Source organism: Xenopus tropicalis, chromosome 2, assembly GCF_000004195.4.
Source record: "Xenopus tropicalis strain Nigerian chromosome 2, UCB_Xtro_10.0, whole genome shotgun sequence".
Lineage (NCBI taxonomy): Eukaryota > Metazoa > Chordata > Amphibia > Anura > Pipidae > Xenopus > Xenopus tropicalis.
The window spans coordinates 152,611,086-152,630,770 of NC_030678.2; the positions used below are offsets into that span (position 1 = coordinate 152,611,086).

At 40.7% G+C, this 19,685-nt stretch overlaps 1 protein-coding gene across 8 annotated transcripts in view; it reads right to left on the reverse strand.

Moving 5' to 3' along the window:
- The window catches only part of nbea (neurobeachin), a 355,187-nt gene extending 335,930 nt beyond the window's left edge, over window positions 1-19,257 (reverse strand). For 4 of the 8 annotated variants that reach the window (XM_018091729.2, XM_012957923.3, XM_004912032.4 and 1 more), the window contains exons 1-2: window positions 18,643-19,250; window positions 8,483-8,557 (exon numbers count right to left, since the gene is read on the reverse strand). In XM_018091729.2, the coding sequence (XP_017947218.1) occupies window positions 8,483-8,557; window positions 18,643-18,861 (294 nt within the window). In that variant the 5' untranslated portion in view covers window positions 18,862-19,250. Of the gene's footprint in view, window positions 1-8,482; window positions 8,558-18,642 lie in introns of all 8 variants that reach the window. The other 4 variants (XM_012957925.3, XM_002934020.5, XM_012957924.3 and 1 more) reach the window with 2 other exon arrangements.
- Window positions 19,258-19,685: the final 428 nt, after the last annotated feature.

The following is a 19,685-nucleotide window of genomic DNA, read 5'->3' on the forward strand; positions in this document are numbered from 1 at the left end:
TAACATTTCTACAATATATTAAAGGTTAACTTAAAGGTTAACCACCCCTTTAGTGCACCACTCCCACCCTACTGATGGTAATAAATATAAGCGCTAGGATTATTACTGACGCACACTACTTGTAAGTTGTTTACCCATAAGCACTGCAATGGCAATAAAGTTGTGAGTGTGTGCAAACTCATATAGATATTAGAGCATTTGATGGATAATAACAGTAAATACTAGTAATAACAATAATAATAAAATGTGCACACTTGCTCAGGAACTATTAGCACCAAATAACTCATTCTATTCTATAGCATAATTCAGGGGGTTCATTAAAATAGGCATCCCAGGCTTTTTGTCCACATCAAGGAAGTTCAAGGAAGGAACTGAAGGCAGTATTGAGAATGTGGATAATGTGTTACTAGTGAAACGATCCTTAGAGGCAAGGAGGTGGATTCTCGTTCCTTAGACACAAGGGCTGTACAGGATTTCCTCTGGGGATTTGCTCAAGACTAAAAACTGCATCAAAGTTAAATGCAGGAAACAGAATTACAAAGCTGCTATGCTTACACCCTAACAATGCATTCTTGCCTGATGCTAAAATGCTGGTAATTTTACCCCAGAGTCGAGTATTGTGATGGAAAACAATCTGACTTAAATTTCCATCAGTCTTCTAACAATTGGCTCCTCTCTGTTAGTTATAATTTAACTAATAAGCAGCTACCAGTCCTTGTTAAGAGGACGTTTGTAACATTACATTGTTGGCTATAAGCTCTACCATTTTAGTAATGGTATAACCAATCTAAGTATGGAATGCCTTATCTGGAAACCTGTTATCCAGAAAGCTCTGAATTATGGGAAGGCCATTTCCCATAGACTCCATTTTAAAAAATGATTTCCTATTTTCTCTGTAATAATAAAACAGTACCTTGTACTTGATCCCAACTAAGATATAATTAATCCTTATTGGGGGCAGAACAGCCCTATTGGGTTTATTTAATGGTTAAATGATTCCCTTTTCTCTGTAATAATAAAACAGTACCTGTACTTGATCCCAACTAAGATATAATTACCCCTTATTGGGGCAGAACAGCCCTATTGGGTTTATTTAATGGTTAAATGATTCCCTTTTCTCTGTAATAATAAAACAGTACCTGTACTTGATCCCAACTAAGATATAATTAATCCTTATTGGGGGCAGAACAGTCCTATTGGGTTTATTTAATTTTGAAGATGATTTTAGTAGACTAGTATGGAGATACAAGTAACGAAAAGGTCCCTTATCCAGAAAACATCCAAGCATTCTGAATTACAGGTCCCATACCTGTATATATATTTATGGTATTTCTGTCATTATAGCAAGCATTAAAGTTATAATATGTAAGACAAAGGCAAAGGAGGACCCAGCTGTCACCAAACAATGTATTGCTAAGCACATGCGAATGACAATTAGAAAATGGAGTACCACAAAGGCCACCATGATTCAAATCCGCGTGCACTAAAGGAGTGTTTCTATCCTGCTGGGATAAAGAATGAGTTCCCTATAGAAAATGCTTCAACTGCACCATCTGCTTATTAGTAGAGTTCAACAAAAGCAATGAGTGCCGGGTGTTTCTTATCAATCCATAACCCTCCTTTATGAGCTGTTTTTTAATCCTTTTTCATGGTGTAGACTCAGTCAGGTGCTAGATATGTAACACTAGTCCACCTTTAAGCCTGAGGGCTATTGAAGAGAAAGACCTAAGCTATTTGCCTTCTTTTATAAGTTGGTTCAAGCGGCCCTTTCCACACACACAGGACTGCAAAAGAGATCACAACAGTAGCGGGTTGCCCTAGGATCTGCCAGAGAAATATCCTTTCCTCACATCCAGACATTTTATTTTGGTGGGAGATACAGTGGCTCATTCACCCACATGACAAAATCATAAAAATTGATTTTTAAAAAACATGAATCATGCCAAATACATTGAAAAAGTACAGTTCATCAGGAAACTGGAGAGAAAAGGCCTACAGAGTTTTCTGGCACCATAAAAGGAAGTCTCCAAGAGCAGTTTCCTGTACAATAGAAGAGTAAAATAAAAGTGCATACTGGGAACCTTTATTCTTAAGCAGATGAGAGATTTGTTCATCTTAAAAGAAACTCTAGTTTCCAAACCAAAATTCGTGAAAGAGCCCCACATAACACAGAAACCCCTAATATACCTATCACTGTAATCTGTTCCTTCAAAATGTATAAATAAATACAATTTTTATATGCTGGAATCTTTCTGCATCATTTGAAATCCAGGCAGGGGCGAATGGACTAAAACATTGATGTTACAAATTGTATCAACTTCTCCACAGCTTACAGACAGCATGCAGGAACTACATAACCCACAATGCATTGCACTGTGATGTTCCTTTCCTTATTGGCATCACATGTGCAGGGAATTGTGGGATTTGGAGGATGCAGGCTGAAGACATTCGACTACCATTATAGATCAACAGGGGAACAGGGGAAGGTAACTGTTCCAAACCATATTATTACATTAAAAATCACAAAAAGGCTGCATATTTTTTTAAGTGATGTATATTGCTTGAAATTATGTTTACTCAAGTTGTATTTGGGTGGGGTTCCCCTTTAATAAAAATATTGCATCACACATAAAATGAGACTTTAGCTTTTAACTTTAAGAAGTATGAAATCCACCTGATATTAATAACAGTAGAGTGGAAGCAGCCTTTTTGAGAACAGGAAACTATTACTGTTATGTCCTGCTTAGTTTTACCATAGACTTATGAGGCCAGGGGCAACTGTCAAGTTCTACAGAACAGGAAGCAAATTATATATAATGGGTTCTCTTAAGTTTCTCTTCCACTCTAATTAATGACAGTTTGTGTATAAGCTTTAGTCAACTCATATTTAAAGACAACCCTGATCCCCGTAGCAGATCTCCTATGAAGGCCTGCCGGCCCAAGAATATCACGCTGCAACACTAGCAACGCATGTAACCGGATACATACAGAATTGGCAGCTGCAGATGAGTTTTAGTGCTATATTCAGATTGACAGATATTCGGATTCCAGCAAAGGCCATGAGTTTACCTCTGCAACGTACTCTAGGAATTAATACAATGTTAAAAACACATCCTTTCTAAATATAAATTTACTAAAACAAATCAAGCACTCAAAAAAAACAAGTCTATGGCATAAGAGCCAAACACCAATGTAAAGGATATGTAAACTACTATTTCTTCTCTAGAGAAGCAACAAATCCAGGATTTGGTTTGGGATTCTGCCTTTTTCAGCAGGATTTGGCCGAATCCAAGTGCCTGGCCAAACCAAAACCAAAACATTGAAAGTTAAGAATTCTTCACCACAAGCTGTGAGCGTGGTTGTCTTTAACCCCATTGTTATGTAATTTGTGTATGCAAATTCCAATTTGGTATTTGGCCAAATCTTTTGTGAAGGCTTTGGGGTTTGGCAGAATCCCAAAAATAGCAAGAGTGCATCCCTATTCTTTTCAGGCAGTTCTCATTTATAAAACATCTTTTTTTTCATATTTCAAATTTGCTTTCTTCCTTAGGAGGAACCCAAATCATAGAATCTCCCAGTTTCCTAGAATCTTTTATTTCCTAGTTCCTCTTATTTCTACTGAACTTTAGTCAACAGAGTAATTGTTACTATTTGTATACATCATACCCTGGCAAAGCCATGCAGCAATGCAAGCCAGGATGTATCAAAGGGGCTGAAACCAGAAACAAATGTATCAAATTGTAACTGCAGATTCAGCGACCAGGCCTGCTGAGCTGCTACTGGGAAATGGGAAACACATAGAAAATATAAAGCAATGGAAAAAGTAAATATCTGTAGTGTATTTTTTTAAATCAACGCATAAGGGTGCACTGTATTATAATACCGTTATGGGACCTGTTATCCAGCATGTTTGGGACCTTCCGGATAAAGGATCTTTCTGTAATTTGGATCTCCATACCTTAAGTCTACTAAAAAAAACATTCAAACATTTAATAAACCCAAAAGAATTGTTTAGTCTCCAATAAGGATTAACTATATCTCAGTTAGGACCAAGCACAAGGTACTGTTTTATTAGTACAGGTATAGGACCTATTATCCAGAATGCTCGGGACCAAGGGTATTCCGGATAAGGGGTCTTTCCGTAATTTGGATCTTCATACCTTAAGTCTACTAAAAAATCAATAAAACATTAATTAAACCCAACAGGATTGTTTTGCATCCAATAAGGATTAATTATATCTTAATTGGGATCAATTACAAGGTACTGTTTTCTTACTACAGAGAAAAAGGAAATCAGTTTTAAAATTCTGAATTATTTGATTAAAATGGAGTCTATGGGAGACGGGCTTTCCGTAATTCGGAGCTTTCTGGATAACGTGTTTCCGGATAAGGGGTCCGATACCTGTACAGAGAAAAAAGGAAATTACTTCTAAAAACTTGATTAAAATGGAGTCTATGAAATATGATGATCCACTCTTACTGGCCTTGCTGCATTTTTCATGCATTTCAATAGCAAACCATTTGAATGCATCAGGGGCTAATTTTTAAACATAGGTGCAAAACTGCAAATTAAAGTTGCCATTAGCAACCCATGAGCTCTTTTCTGTCATTTTTCACCTTGTAGTAAACTGATCAAATCGAATTGTTGGCTGATTGCTATTGGCAACATAAATAAGCCTCACATTGTTTTTTTTATAGTTTCAGTAGTTTCTTTGCACTATTATTCTGACTGTTTTCAAATGGGCATCACTGACCCCAGCAGCCAATAAACTGCTCCGTGAGGTTACAATTTTATTGTCAGTTACTTTTAATCGCTTATCCTTACATTTGGGCTCTCCCTTATACATATAACTTTTGGAAATTGCTGCCTGGTTGCTAGGTTAAATTGGAACCTAGCAACCAGATAAAGGCTGAAATTCTAAACTGGAGAGCTCCTGAATAAAAATGTTAAAAACGTTAGTACAGAAAACGAACAAACCAATGGTTGCGGGTAAGATCATAACTGTACCGTGTATAGAAACTATAAGGCACACTGCCCTTTGCAAAGGCCATACAGGCAACCTGTTAGTAATTTTTCCTTTAAGATCTGTATGCATTGGTGCAGAAAGCTGGCAGAAGTAAGTTCTCAATCCAAAGCTTTTAAAATGCGTAAGGTCTACAGGTTCAGAGAAAAAAAAATGGCTTTTAAAGGTTTCCCTGGAAACAATTTAATTTCAACCACAACACATCACACAATAAAGGCCTGATAACTTGTACATGGAAGGCACTTAGCAGGGCATTATGGCAGGACTATATTATACACATGCTAGCGGCCCTTTACAAAACACAAATGCACTCAGCAATCTGCACTACAAGCAAACAGGTTACTGTGTCTGTAAATGACTTTCCATAACAGACACAAACAAAGGCCTTTACCAACAGAAGAGAGCTAACGATTAAAACATTTATCAAGCAGCACTAGCTTAGCTCTATCATTACTGGCTGCTCATGGGATTATTAATAAGTCAATAAAAGAGCAGACCAAAATATCTTCCCAGTGCTATAACAATGCTATTTGAAAGGGGTCTTAGGCAAGGTTTACAGTTACCAAACCACTGAAGGCACAGCAGAGCTATGTCTGGTAAAGGCCAGATATCATTTAGGCTGCTGGAAAACCACTTCAGACAAGGACTACACTGGGTTGTAGATGCAAAGGGTTATTTACAACCCCAAGTGCATGCTGCTTTCATAAGTAAATTACCCCTGTAGTCTTCCTGCATAAGGTTTTCACAGGCCCCAACAAGAGTTTTGGCCATAAAACCCTAGAAACCCTGCTATGCTAATGACTAATCCATGAACATAACCCAAGTCAGGAAGAATGTCGCAGACAGTTCCCTTAATGAGCAAAGCATTTAAGAAGCATCTTAAATACAAACCTATTTTTTTCTGGTATCAGTCAGGCCAAATAGGAGCTACCCAGAGCACCAGCAGCAATATCCTAAGGTTTGACAAGAGAATCTGTCCTCCAGACAGTAGATAGGGGCTCCTGTGACTGTTGTTAAGCTGGCCATACAGGCACTGATATCATTTTCACACCATGCATGGGCTCTGAATTATTGTACCAATAATTTCTGTACCATGGTCATTTAGTTGATCAGACAGGTTCAAAAATGACAATAAAATCTGCACGTCTTGTGTATCTGACCTACAATGCAACTCCAGGAAATCACTTTAGTACGATTGGAGTCAGCCAATTATTTTATGTTTTAAGAACATCCTCCAATTTGCTATTTTTAGGACTTTATCCTATAATTTATGTCTGAATGTTAGTTGCAGATTGTTGAATATAAACATACAATATCTGAATTTTCATCAGCCAGTTTAAGTATCACAAACTAGCAACCTGTCTACAAGGAAGAATAACTATGCGGGTTGGAGGTATCTTTATAGCATGGTGATTTAAGTGTAAGTCAGGCCTCTGCCATGTTGTTTCCAGCTCCCAGGAAATCCCCTGCATGGATTCAAACTATACATATGCAAAAGAACAGAAATCTTCAACAATGTTTTATATTGAATATGTGCCCACTCAGGGCTGTGCAGGGGATACCTGGGATCCTGGATCATTACAATGGCAGGTCTGCTCTGTACAAAACTACTCAGGGCCAGGACATTCTTTAAAGAAGAGGTAGATTAATTTCAAAGCTATACAAAAAAATAAATAATGACGACCAGTTGAAAAGTTGATTAGAAATGACCATTCTATAACATACTAAAAGTCAACGTAAAGGTGAACTACCCCTTTAGCAGCAGGCAAATAAAAACAAGGGTGTTATACTAGGGAACCTGAACGCACATAAAACTTTAAAGGTCCTGTGTTCACCAACTTGACTCAATTAAATTACTCATTACAAGTTTACATGCAATTCCGTTACACACAATGTGTCAGAATAGAATGTTACAACTTGCCTGACCAGTGTTTCCTTTCTCATGCCATTGTGTCTCTTTTGGTAAAGAAGCATCAAATTCGGCACTCTTCTGAGCTCTTAAGGCTCAAAAAAATCAGGCATCGTTCCTATGGATAGGTATACACATATCCTGACTGCACTATTAGTGCCATAAGAAAACAATTGGAAACAGGCAGCTAAAGGTAATGCAAACTAGTACAACGCTACTCAAGTGCCCATAGCTTCTTAGAATTGGTGCTCTTGATCAATACAGGTAAGGGGTCTGCTATCCGTAAACCCTTTATCCAGAAATCTCTGAATTATGAGAAGGTCATCTTTCATACATTCCATTGTAATTTGATAATTCAAAATATTAAAAATTATTTCCTTTTCTCTGTAATAATAAAACAATACCTTGTACTTGAACCCAACTTAGATATAATCATTAATAAAGGCAAAACAATGCTGTTGGGTTTATTTAATGTTCAGATAAACAGACTTTTGGGGAATATATGGATCCCTTATCCAAAAAAAAAAACCCCCAGGTATTGAGCATTCTGGATAAAGGGTCCCTTACCTTTTACCCCTTATCCTAATTGAAGCAAAACAATCCAATTGGGTTTATTTAATGTTTCAATTATTTTTTTAGAAGACTTAAAATATGGAGATCCACATTACAGAAAGACCCCTTATCCAGAAAAAACAGGTCCCAAGCATTCCAGATAACAGGTCCCATATCTGTACTACCTTCTGCTACATTTCTAAAATGTCTGTGTTGCCCACTAGAGTTGCAGCCTTGCTGATAAAATTGGCATCTAGGATCATTTATATCAAGAGGCCAGGAACAGTATCAGTTGAGACAAGGATGCACCAAATTCCTCTCCCCTGCATCACAGAAGATGAACTATGAACAGAGCCAAGGGCAGTGCCAAAGGAGTAACGAAAAAATCTGCTGGCCCTTCAGCTACCCTGTTGATATAATATTTAATAATTGGGCCAGGAAGCTATACAAACTGAAAACATGTATTTTCAATTAAACAAAAATGTACTTGATAGAAAGGATGCAGAATTTTCCAACAGACACAAAAATATTTTAATAATTCTTTTGTGTCACTGGTCCTTTAGAGGAGTGTTTGGAGTGTACGTGCCAGTCATTTCTTTGGAACTAAACATCTGCAAAGTTGTCACAGTCCCATAGTACAAATAAAAATGTGGTTAACTTTTCCTGATAACCCTAAAAAAGATAAGCAGTAAAAACAGATATAGACTTTATCTTGCCAAACATTGTCACACTCGGACAGAAGATAAAAAAAAAAAAAAGACAAATCACAGCTCTTGCAGTAAAATGCTGTTATTGTAAAGTACGGAGTCGGCTGACAGGTGTATGTAACTTGTGCTATGAGGAGACCATATACTGCATGGAATAACAGCCACTTTCCTGTGGATATCAACTATATTAATAATGAACTTTGGCAACAACCTAAATAAAATTAGGGCCGTCAACAAGAGGACCCTGGGCCAAGTATGGCTGCCCTCCCGTCATTCAGCGTCTCCCTCACCTTGTTCTGTGTTGAAGTGTTGCATTCTGAAAGTTGACGTCTCTCTGCTTTCCAGAGAATCGGTGCACCACCCACCTTGGAAAGAAGAGAAGAAGCTTAATCCCTTCAATGTGTGAACCTGAGGGAGGTGGAGTAATGGTCCCTGCTAGTCAATCATGGTTTCCTTTCAATTCAAGGGTATTGGCAGACAGAATCTTTTGTAATTGGTATGAAATTACCTCCCAAACAGGTGACAAAACAACTGGATATACCACAACATTGGAAGGCTTTAAAATCAAAAGGTTCTAAATCAGTTGAAACTCAACAATGTTTGTGCCCATAGGCAACAAAATTCTCTGAGAAAAACTAAATAATTATATTAACTTATTTTTTGCAACTTAGTTTTACATAAGCTCATCTGAGCTTAAGTAAAAAAAGGGGGGGGGTTAATTTCCCCCTTTTTCTAAAATTATTGAGTTTTTTGTTTAAAAGCTCTCCATTTTGGAATTTCAGCAGTTGCTAGGGCCCAATTTAACGTAGCAAACCGGCACTGGTTTCAATAAGAGACTGGAAGACGACTAGGAGAGAACCTGAACAGAGAGTAAAAGTAAGATTAAGAAAAAAAATTGTAGCTTCACAGAGTAATAGTGTTTTTGGCTGCAGGGTTAAATGACCCTCATAGGAAATAATTTTAAAAAATTACTTAAAAATGAAAAAGACCAACTAGACTACTAGAAGTTATTTTAAAGATGTCAAAAGAGTAAAGCCATGGGCAGAATTCCCAAGCAATCAATTGTCATAGATTCACGGTCTATCTCCAGCCCTGGTACAGCCACAAGTGGACCCTGCAGTGCACTCAGAGACGTCCATATCATGATTAAAATCACGAGAAAGGTCTCATATCGATCAAACTGAACAACTCTGTATTAATACAGATAAATATTGTTCCTAGAATGATTGTGATGAGATTCTGCAGCAGCAACCATCTTACATTAACTCTAGTGGACTCATTCAGCAAGTGTGAAAAAACTCCAAAGAGAATTAGCACAGGAATCTGTTCTTCATTCAAAGGCAATCCATTCCTGTGTTAATCAAAAGCTGTTTGTATGTGTATACTATGGCAGTGCTTTAGTAAGACCACTGATGTACAATCCTGTGATGGCCTTGGTACAAGATATGCAACTAGTTAACATCTCTCAACCTTTCGAGGCACAGTCCCTTACCAGAGGCTATTATCCCCCCACTGCTACTATAGGCACAATCTCTCCCTACTATACCTGCTATCCCACAGCCACAGTCCCTTCCCAAAGGCTATTATCCTCCCCCACTGCTACTAGAGGCACCATCTCTCCCTACTATACCTGCTATCCCACAGCCACAGTCCCTTCCCAAAGGCTATTATCCCACTGCTACTATAGGCACAATCTCTCCCTACTATACCTGCTATCCCACAGCCACAGTCCCTTCCCAAAGGCTATTTATCCTCCCCCACTGCTACTATAGGCACAATCTATCCCTACTATACCTGCTATCCCACAGCCACAGTCCCTTCCCAGAGACTATTATCCCCCCACTGCTACTAAAGGCACCATCTCTCCCTACTATACCTGCTATCCCACAGCCACAGTCCCTTCCCAGAGGCTATTATGCCCCCCACTGCTACTATAGGCACCATCTCTCCCTACTATACCTGCTATCCCACAGCCACAGTCCCTTCCCAGAGGCTATTATCCCACTGCTACTATAGGCACCATCTCTCCCTACTATACCTGCTATCCCACAGCCACAGTCCCTTCCCAGAGGCTATTATCCCCCCACTGCTCCTATAAGCACCATGTCTTCCTACTGGAGTCCTTTCTAAAATAGGACTTCTCAGTTACCCTTTAAAAAAGGCTGAAAAAAATTGTAACATTTCCTTTATTCAATAAAACGCAGGCAGGTTATTGACTCAGTATGGGATGGTACGAAACCCCCACATGGAATGATTTTGCATTTGTTCTGCAGGTATGAGTCCAATTCACAAGCCTACTCTGTGCAAAGCAGAAACACATTACTGCTTATCAGTGTGATGCAAAATACTCTTGTGAGCATGGAATAATGGGCCTGTAAAAAAACAATACATATATAATAAGCCAATGCAGATTTAGACCCACACACAACAATAAAGATAATTGAAGAAAAAGAGGCAGCACAGCTGGAACAAATGTTTTATGAAGTATTTAAGCAACTATTTTAAATACTTTGCCTTGGATTTTGAGCACAAATAATGCATTTTTATGCATCTTTAAAATGTATTTGTCTCTTACATTTCGCTAATGGCAAAAAAACATTTTAAGCAAGTCAAACTTCTAATAAGAGGATTTTTTTTAGACTACCACCATAGTCAGAAGTGATAGAATTTGGGATGGGGCCATGGCACAGGCACTGTTGCCCAACCAGAGGTCTGAAGAGTGTGGCAATACAACAGATAATTAAGGAAAGCCCAGAGGCTCTCTACGGCATAGCACTGCTATGTGTGACATTAAATTCATCCATAAAGCATTATGTTATTGGATACAGAATACTAGCCCACCATATAAACAGCTGTGACATCAAAAAGTAGGGACCATGTTCCAATTTAGAACCAACCCATGGATCATGCAGTCTTCATGTCAAACGGTTTATAACTGTCAAAGCCACACATACAATACATGATTACATATATAAACTAGGGAGGAAGCACATCGGATCAGTGTGCACATACAAACACTTTGTCCATAAATTATAGGAGTAATTCATCCTTGAGTTACATTTAAGTAAGTTACAGAATGTCCTACTCTATTTTAATTTTTAAATGAATTGCTTTGTGCCTTTTCAAGTTTGCATTTAAAAAGCTTTTTGTGTTGGCTTACTATGACTTAGTGAGGATACAATTTTATTGTCACCTTTTATTTCCATTCAGCCACCCTCCTATTCATCATTCAATGAAATCACTGCCTGGTTGCTAAGGTAAAATAGATACTAGCACCCAAATAGCTGCTAACTGAAGAGATGCTGAACAAAAAGTTAAAATAAAAAAAATTAGATAAAGGCCAGTTAAAAATGTCTACATCATACACGACTTTAAACTTCCCCTTTAAGCTAGCCCCACACAATGATTCCCACACTTTCAGAGTGGTTGGCTAAATCAGAAGGCACAGCAAGCCTTTCAAATTTCTGCAGTCCCTAGCAGTCACCAAGAATCACATTTTTAAAAATTTACTCTAGTACTGCTAGTAACATGGCTGGGAGGAGTCTGGGAGGAGGATGAAGCCAGCTAGAAAGCTATTTTAGGCAGCCTCGGGCCAGAAATAACACATTAGCCATTCTTTGTACATTCCAACACTGAAACTGAACAAAGAATCCTGGTGCATTGCCCTATGGTGGCAGCATCTCAGTGAGTTAAGGAAATGCACAATGATATGAGGAAGGAAAAGGAAGAAGTAGAATACAAAAACACACACAATTACCGAGACTAAAAAGGAAAATCTTTATTTGCAATTGTGCATAGTGCTTGTCTGGAGTAATATCCTGCTAAGGAGGAATATGGAACCATGAAGGGCAGCTGGCTGAGACTGGCAATCTGTAGGTTCGGGCAAATACCTGAGGGACTGCCACAGACAGTTACTATGTATTGGGCTGGTGGGGGGGGTTGTGTGGTCCTCTGTGTACTTGAAATACCAAGACATATTCTGAATCCAAGTCCAGGCTTGAAGGGCAGTGCCTAACTTTCTACTGTGAGAGCACTGCTTCATGTCCATGAGTCAGGGAAGCCAGGGTTCAATCCTTGTACTGGTAGATTGTATCACACATTAATGGGAAATCAATGTAAGAACATACTGTATATAACCGAATGTAGAAACACTGCCCATCATACACACACCCATTTAAACACATACCAAAGGCCTTAGTAACCCTGTCAGTGTAATCAGATCTATGGAAATGCTAAGGGACACCCTGTGTTGTGCATTAGCATTTCCTTTAGTAAGCAACATGGATGAGTACAGTACCTTACACTTACCAAACAGAAAAAGGAAACACAGATGTTGTGCCCTTGGCAAGCAACATTTCCTCTCAATGCGTTGTACAGCATTGACATAGTTACATACTGACCAATGGGTACAAATAATTAGCAGTCACTGGTCATCATATAAAAATCATTAGGGCAGGACAAGCTAACACTTGCTTTGAAATGCTATGCTCATTGGTACAAAAGCCCAGTCGAACTGAAGGTCACTGTAAGCCCGCAAAGCCCTAGCCGCACAGACCAGAACTATGTAAGCAGAGACAACCTGGCGTCAGCAAGATTGCATTCATGCAGAAAATTGCTGAAGAATAGGGCAAATGTAATCATCACTGTGTGTGCATTGTTATTAGAGCAGGCACATGATGAAGCCTAAATAATTATTCAAAATCCTTTTCTACACTATATCTGGAACAACTACTCACTCTAATTCCATTTAGTTTCAACAGCGTGCCTGTTCTTTGAAGGGAACTTAGCCTTAAACGTGAGTTTTTATACCATAATAAATATTGTTTGATTTCTTATGAAGTTTCATGATCTGTCCCTTTTAATCTTAATGGGGATTCCACTGCATAATGAAAGAAATGTTTTTTTTCGAATCCCCAAACAAAATGTAATTATATGCAACTTTGCCATATACGTTAATTAAACATTTTCATTTAAAGTAAATTACAAAGCGGGCCATACACGATAACATTTTTCTCTCCCTAATGAACAATTTTAGTGCAACCTGCCAAATGTGTCAAATTATCATAAGGTTAGTAGGCACTGAATGATCACACATCTAGCAATTTTTCTACGGTCTGATTTTTCTGACATCGGTCAGAAAATTGATCGGGCAAGTTTGTAAATTTTCGTCGTTACCAATGAAATTTGCCCATTGTCCAGTCGTTTGCAGGACCAAGCAGGCAGTTCCCCTAGCTTCAACTAGACCATATTGCTTAAAATGGTAATTTTCATCGATGGACAAATTGTTCCAGGATAAGCTTGGTCCTTCAATAACTAAAAGATCTTTTAAAAATGTTAATGTGTGTAACTGTTTTCATGTAAATGTCCCGTTCTACTCTCTGCTGGTTCTGACAAATGAATACAAATGAATATTGGGAAGTTGCTTATTATTACATTTTGTTTTGGTATGCTAAAAACATTTCTTGGGTGGACATTTAAGTACTGTGTGTAATTTCAGTGCATACTTCAGTACAAATGGATACATACCACATATAAAGAACCTTATAGGTTCAGATAACACATTGTTGTGGCTTTTCACAACGATTAGAAATATTTATATTATGATAAAGTCAGTGGCATTAAACAAACTGAAACAACTTAATTAAGCAAATATATCAGACTTTATGGTTAAAGATGCACAATTAGTTTGGATACACTCTATCATTTGAGTATTTTCACTTTCATGAAAACACTTTATGACTCAAGTGCAAATTACATTTCTGTTCATCCATTCAGCAGTATTTAAGCTTAGGCATTAGGCGGACAGCACCCGTGCCAGATCAGCTAAAGCTTAGTCAGTGTGGCATAATGAAAGGTTGAACACAAAGTGACTTGAATGCCATATTTAGGCATACTTCAGAGAGTTTACTCATCAGATATGATCCCTCAGCAGGGATGCATGGATGTGCCCAAAGCTTACAGAACTTGCAAGCCTGGGTTACAACTGCAGGTGAGCGGGTGGAGTACCTTAAACTGCTGACAATATATATAGTCATGCCTAGATGTCTGTGATTAGGAACTTAGTGATTATTTTATTATTTATTATATTAGCACATATATCAAAGTATCAAAGTCAAACTGTGAATATTCCAGGGTCGGACTGGGGTGTGCAAGGCCCACTAGGGCTGCTACCCCATGGGCCCTCCACACCCCCTCTGTTGCCCCCACTGCCCCCCTGCACACCCACCGGCAGCCCTCCCTGTACAAGGGGGAGGGCAGGCAGGGATGGGGTCTGGGTCAGCGGGGTTCTTAAGGGCCAGGGTGCATCTGGTTTATTCCTCTGTCCTAGTGCGACCCTGGATGACGTTGATATTTGACCATAACTAATGCAAGACTGGGTCCTCGATACTTAAAGTTGGCAGCTTTAATAAAATAAACACAGCATAGTAACGAAATAACGTGTGGTGGGAGTATGGTTAATAAAACCATTTTAGTACATTTGACACTGTAGATATTCAGTGGGCTAAAAGAAATAACGTGCTGTGGGAGTATTATTTGAAGGATACAGGTTACAGGTTGTTACTGTTCCTTTTAAACAACCAGTCCTGCGTACAGGACAATCAATTGAGCTGTGCTTATAATATTGAAGGCAAAGAATTCCTGCTGACAAAGACAGTATTTCATTTTGCAAACTATTGCAAGGCCTTTGTGCGACATAACAAAGTTGCACATTGAAGAATCTGCATAGGCCAATACAATGTAAATGCAAACAAGTCAAAAAGGAAGAAGTACCCAATGAAGGGCAGAAAGTGGCCAATGTAGGACAAACATTTATACATACATCTACATATGTACACACATAGCAGCTACCTGTCTGTCTGAGGGATGCTGGGAGTTCAACAACCGCTTGAAGGTCACAGGATAGACATCCCTGAATTACATTAATTTGTTTTCCTTAATTTGGTGCTGCAGCCTTCCTTCAATTCCCAGGGACCCCCAAGAAGTACTTAAAGGGACACCACAAGACTTATAATAAAGTCCTTTCCAAATTAACAATGAAACTCAATTTATTTTTATTAAAACATCCATACCACTTATAACATATTTAAAAGGCTCAGCTGTCAATCATTTACTGCTTGCCCTGACACTATCCCTCAGGCAATTACACTTGCCATTCTGCACTTCTTACTCCCCCCCCCAGTCCATATCTGTGTAGTATAACATCCCCCATTCTGGTGCATAAAAAAGATTTTTGGATATTTCAAAACATGTCTTTTTAAGTATCCCCAAAATGATGCCTGCCAGCATGCTGTGATTTTAAATTACAAAACTAAAGGAAACAAGTCTTAATTAATTTATACAGTGTAAGTTAAGTTTATTTTGTTGGACTAACATGCTAAGAAAGGATTTGGAATTATTTAACCTTTAACGCATCAGGTTTAGATGCACCTCTGACTGGCAAAGTGGTAGATAGCACATATGAAACAGTGAGTTAGCTACATAAATGCAACAACACTGGAATCATACCAAAGTAACACACTTTAACAATAAAGTATACATGCAATATTCAAAGAAGAATAACATGAGAAGTGCCAGAGTATGATGTCTTAAACCAGGGCAATGGCACAGAAATTACATTCCCCGGGATAAACTGACTGCTGTGCACTAGATAGGAACCCTGCACTCTGCGAGTTGTCACATATGAATGCTTTTTTCTTACGTCACTGTGTAGCAGCAGCATGCTGCCCAGAATGCACTGCTACTGCAGCAGCCCCGCACATACAGCTGCCGCTGGACACATCATGGTGCTGCAAGGCACACTGAAAACTCCAATTGATACACAAGGAGATGTTTAGGAGCATCACAATAAAGATCTGGGAATGTATCGATGCAGCTTATGGCATTGCAAATCCTCAGGCCACCTCAAATTAGGGATAGTGAGTAAATTTGCTCTCCAACAACTATAACTGTATTAGCATGCCCCAAAGTAACCCTGCTGCACCCTGGCCACTGCCTAGCAGAGCTGCTAGGAAATTTTGGCACAAGGCATTTCTTGCAGGGGCTCATATTCGCAGCAAGCTTCACCTATAACTGCCAGTTTCATTATAACATTAGAAGTGATTAGGACAAAATAAGCTTTTAATAGTACTTATTCATTACACTTTGGAGTGTGCAAAAACAGATGGTAGCTACAGTGATAAATATAATTGGTGGCAAAAACAAGTGGTGGCTTTTTAAAAAATAAAACTGAGTTGGTCTGCTCTTTGCACTTATTCCTTAGTAACAGTCAGAGAATTCGGAAAGTTTTAGTTCTACAGCAACCAACTAGTCTTAGAATAGGTCTCCATGAGCCAAAGGACATACAAATAAAGATGTATTACAACAGGCCAGCGCTCGGCCAGCTACAAGCAAAATTATGCCCTCAACTCCTTAACCAAGTAAATGCCAGACACCGAAACAGCAGATGTAGAATACGGCACTATGTATGAGAACCTTTTAACAATGAATCTCAATGCAAGGAAGATGGGAAACAAATATCCAGATGGCTTACAATAATGCTGCACCTCAGCCAGATAAGGTAGCTGTGTTTAAATCACTTGACATAGGCATCTGGTAACTGCAGGGATGTGCTCAGTATTTGCGTTCCCTCTAATGCTCCATGTGTTTGTGTACCAAGGCAATATACAAGGCATTATCAGCTAGCTACCAGTTCAGCAGTATATCTTTAATTAATACAAAAGCCATAAAGCCTGCACATCCCCAGATGCTTGTGATACAATGCCTCCTAGTTGCCTTTATATCCCTACAAGCAGCAGTCCTTTCAATGAGAGACACTAGATTCTATAGAGACAGGTGGGGGGAGGGAGGATTAGGTCACACAGTCGCAAAGGAACCATGTTTCACCAACAATAGAATATTACTGGGGATTAATAGAACATTTACTGCCTGTACATAGGCCGTGTCCATATATACAGGAGTTCCTGGCACCCACACACACACTTTACAGGTATGATAAGAATTTCATTCAGAGCCAGCCCTGAGAGATACCATGTTATGCAGAGTCAAATACACCAGTTCTCACATATACAGGGCCCAGGGTTAGTCAAGGAGCCTCTGGCAATTCAGAAAGACGTAAGCCCTCATCCTAGGCAGGGTCAACATAAATCAGAGGAGACACACTGCTGAACTACAATTCCCAGCATCTAGCTGACAGCCTTGGGCTTGCATTACATCAACAGATTGAGGCTTGCAAGCTGGATATTTGATGCAAATAACAGAACTATAGTTACAAAATAAAATTATATTTGATTATATTCTCTTTGAGCCTGGGGCAAATAGCCTATTTTCCCCAACCTAACAGATATGCCTAACGCAATGACTGAAAGATCAGCCCCAGCAACAGGGTTATATTATGCATCAGAGTATATAAAAAACAGAAAGAAAGTGAGCCTCGTCTAACAATGATATATAGGTTTTATGGTATATATGAGCTGAGTGTATCACATTCATTAATAAGTCAGGATACTATAAACACTTATATGTTTAAATCCGATGAAAGCCAGAGAGAGAGGCACACAGTGGTACCCATAAAGTGCTGTGAAACAGGATGCCGGCCTAACGCACCAGTCCTGGGTAGGGCATTGCTCCTTTAACATTCTGCTGTGCCTCCATTATCAGGTAATGTGCAGTGCACACTATTCAACCCAAACTCAACCAAGATGCTTGGAGGTTCAAACAAAGGGTAATAAAATAGGCTGGTGACACCCCCCCCCCCCCCCCATATGCACTTGTAGTCACTGGTTTACTGAACTACAACAAGCAGTAACCCCCGCTGAGGATGCTGGGAGATTTAGATGAAAGGACACTGGATATTCAACTTACAACACAAGGAAATTAGTGAAATAAAATTGAAAATAAAGTCACCATTGACAGACTGCTGAGAACCATCTCGCAATGATGCTCCCAGTAGCAACTGCACACAATGAATACTAGCCCTCTCCCCATAGCAAGTTAATGACAAGAGGGTGTTAGGGCACTGCCTGGCCAGCATCAATACAGGACTTGGCCACAGGCACGATGGGATCTATTCCAGGACTCTCCAACTCATGCAAAGCCAGCTATCATGGTAACCACAACATGTGCAGGATCAAACCAAGTGTCCCAGTGGGACCATCAGTCCAACCAAAGCATCTTTAACCCCTTGCTTCCCAGCAGCACAAGTGCCGGTGCCGGCAGCCAGGGAAAGATGCCTGGGATATAGCGGCCATCAGACTGCCTACCAGCTACAGCTGTCTCATTCCAGCTCTGGCAAGGAGCTGTCCCCCAGCACCTCCTCCCCGCAGGAGACTGGAGAGCCCCCCACACCCCCCTCTCCTGGGAATGGTTGGACCCCTGCACCCATTTCTCACACCTGTCCCACTGGCCTTGCCTCCCACACTCCGTAGGGTTAGGGGGGGGGGCGCCTCCTTACCAGGTTTAACACCGTCTCCACGATGTCTCTGTTGCTGACTTCCCCGACCTGGATGAGCCCAATGAGCACAGCGAATTTCATCCTCATGTTGCGGATAGGGACAGACGGGTTGATAACCCCCCCGGGTAGGACCATGGATCCGGAGCCGCCAGCAGAAGATACCCCGGGAGCATCCCTGTCCGGGCAGCCGACCCCCACTAGGGGCTTCTCGGTAGCCATCCTTCCCCAGTACCGCGATCCCTCCTCCGGGGCTCCGTGCGCTCAATTCCTCTGAATAACGGGATGAGTCACCCCACAGCCGGGGCGCCGCTCTCTTCCAATGGGGAGAAAGGAGGCAGCGCGGCCACTTCACTGCCTGCTCCTCGGTCCCTGGGGGATGGATAGTGCCAGCACCGAGCCCCCCTCCATCACCCACCTGCCAGCCCCTCACTCATGCAACACGGAGAGAAGCGGAAGGCACGACGGGACCACTGCAGGCCGGGTCTGGACGCTGCCGAACACTGAGGTTTTGGGTAGATAACGGTGCACCCAATCCTGCGGTGGCTGCAGCTGGCGTTGTTGTGACAAGACCAGACGCCGCTCACTCCTCCGCCATGTTGACGCCCCCTGCCTGCGGTACCTTGTACTGCGCCTGCGCCGGGGCTGCCGATGGGCGGGGCTGAGCACGCCTAGCGACCGCGGGATGGACAGGTGTGCAGGTGCATTGGGGTGTGAGGGCCGCCTTGTGTAGCGAGTGGAGCGCTAGTGGGGATAGTTGGGGGTGTGAGGGCGCCTTGTGTAGCGAGTGGAGCCCTAGTGTGGATAGTTGGGGGTGTGAGGGCGCCTTGTGTAGCGAGTGGAGCGCTAGTGTGGATAGTTGGGGGTGTGAGGGCGCCTTGTGTAGCGAGTGGAGCGCTAGTGGGGATAGTTGGGGGTGTGAGGGCGCCTTGTGTAGCGAGTGGAGCCCTAGTGTGGATAGTTGGGGGTGTGAGGGCGCCTTGTGTAGCTAGTGGAGCGCTAGTGTGGATAGTTGGGGGTGTGAGGGCGCCTTGTGTAGCGAGTGG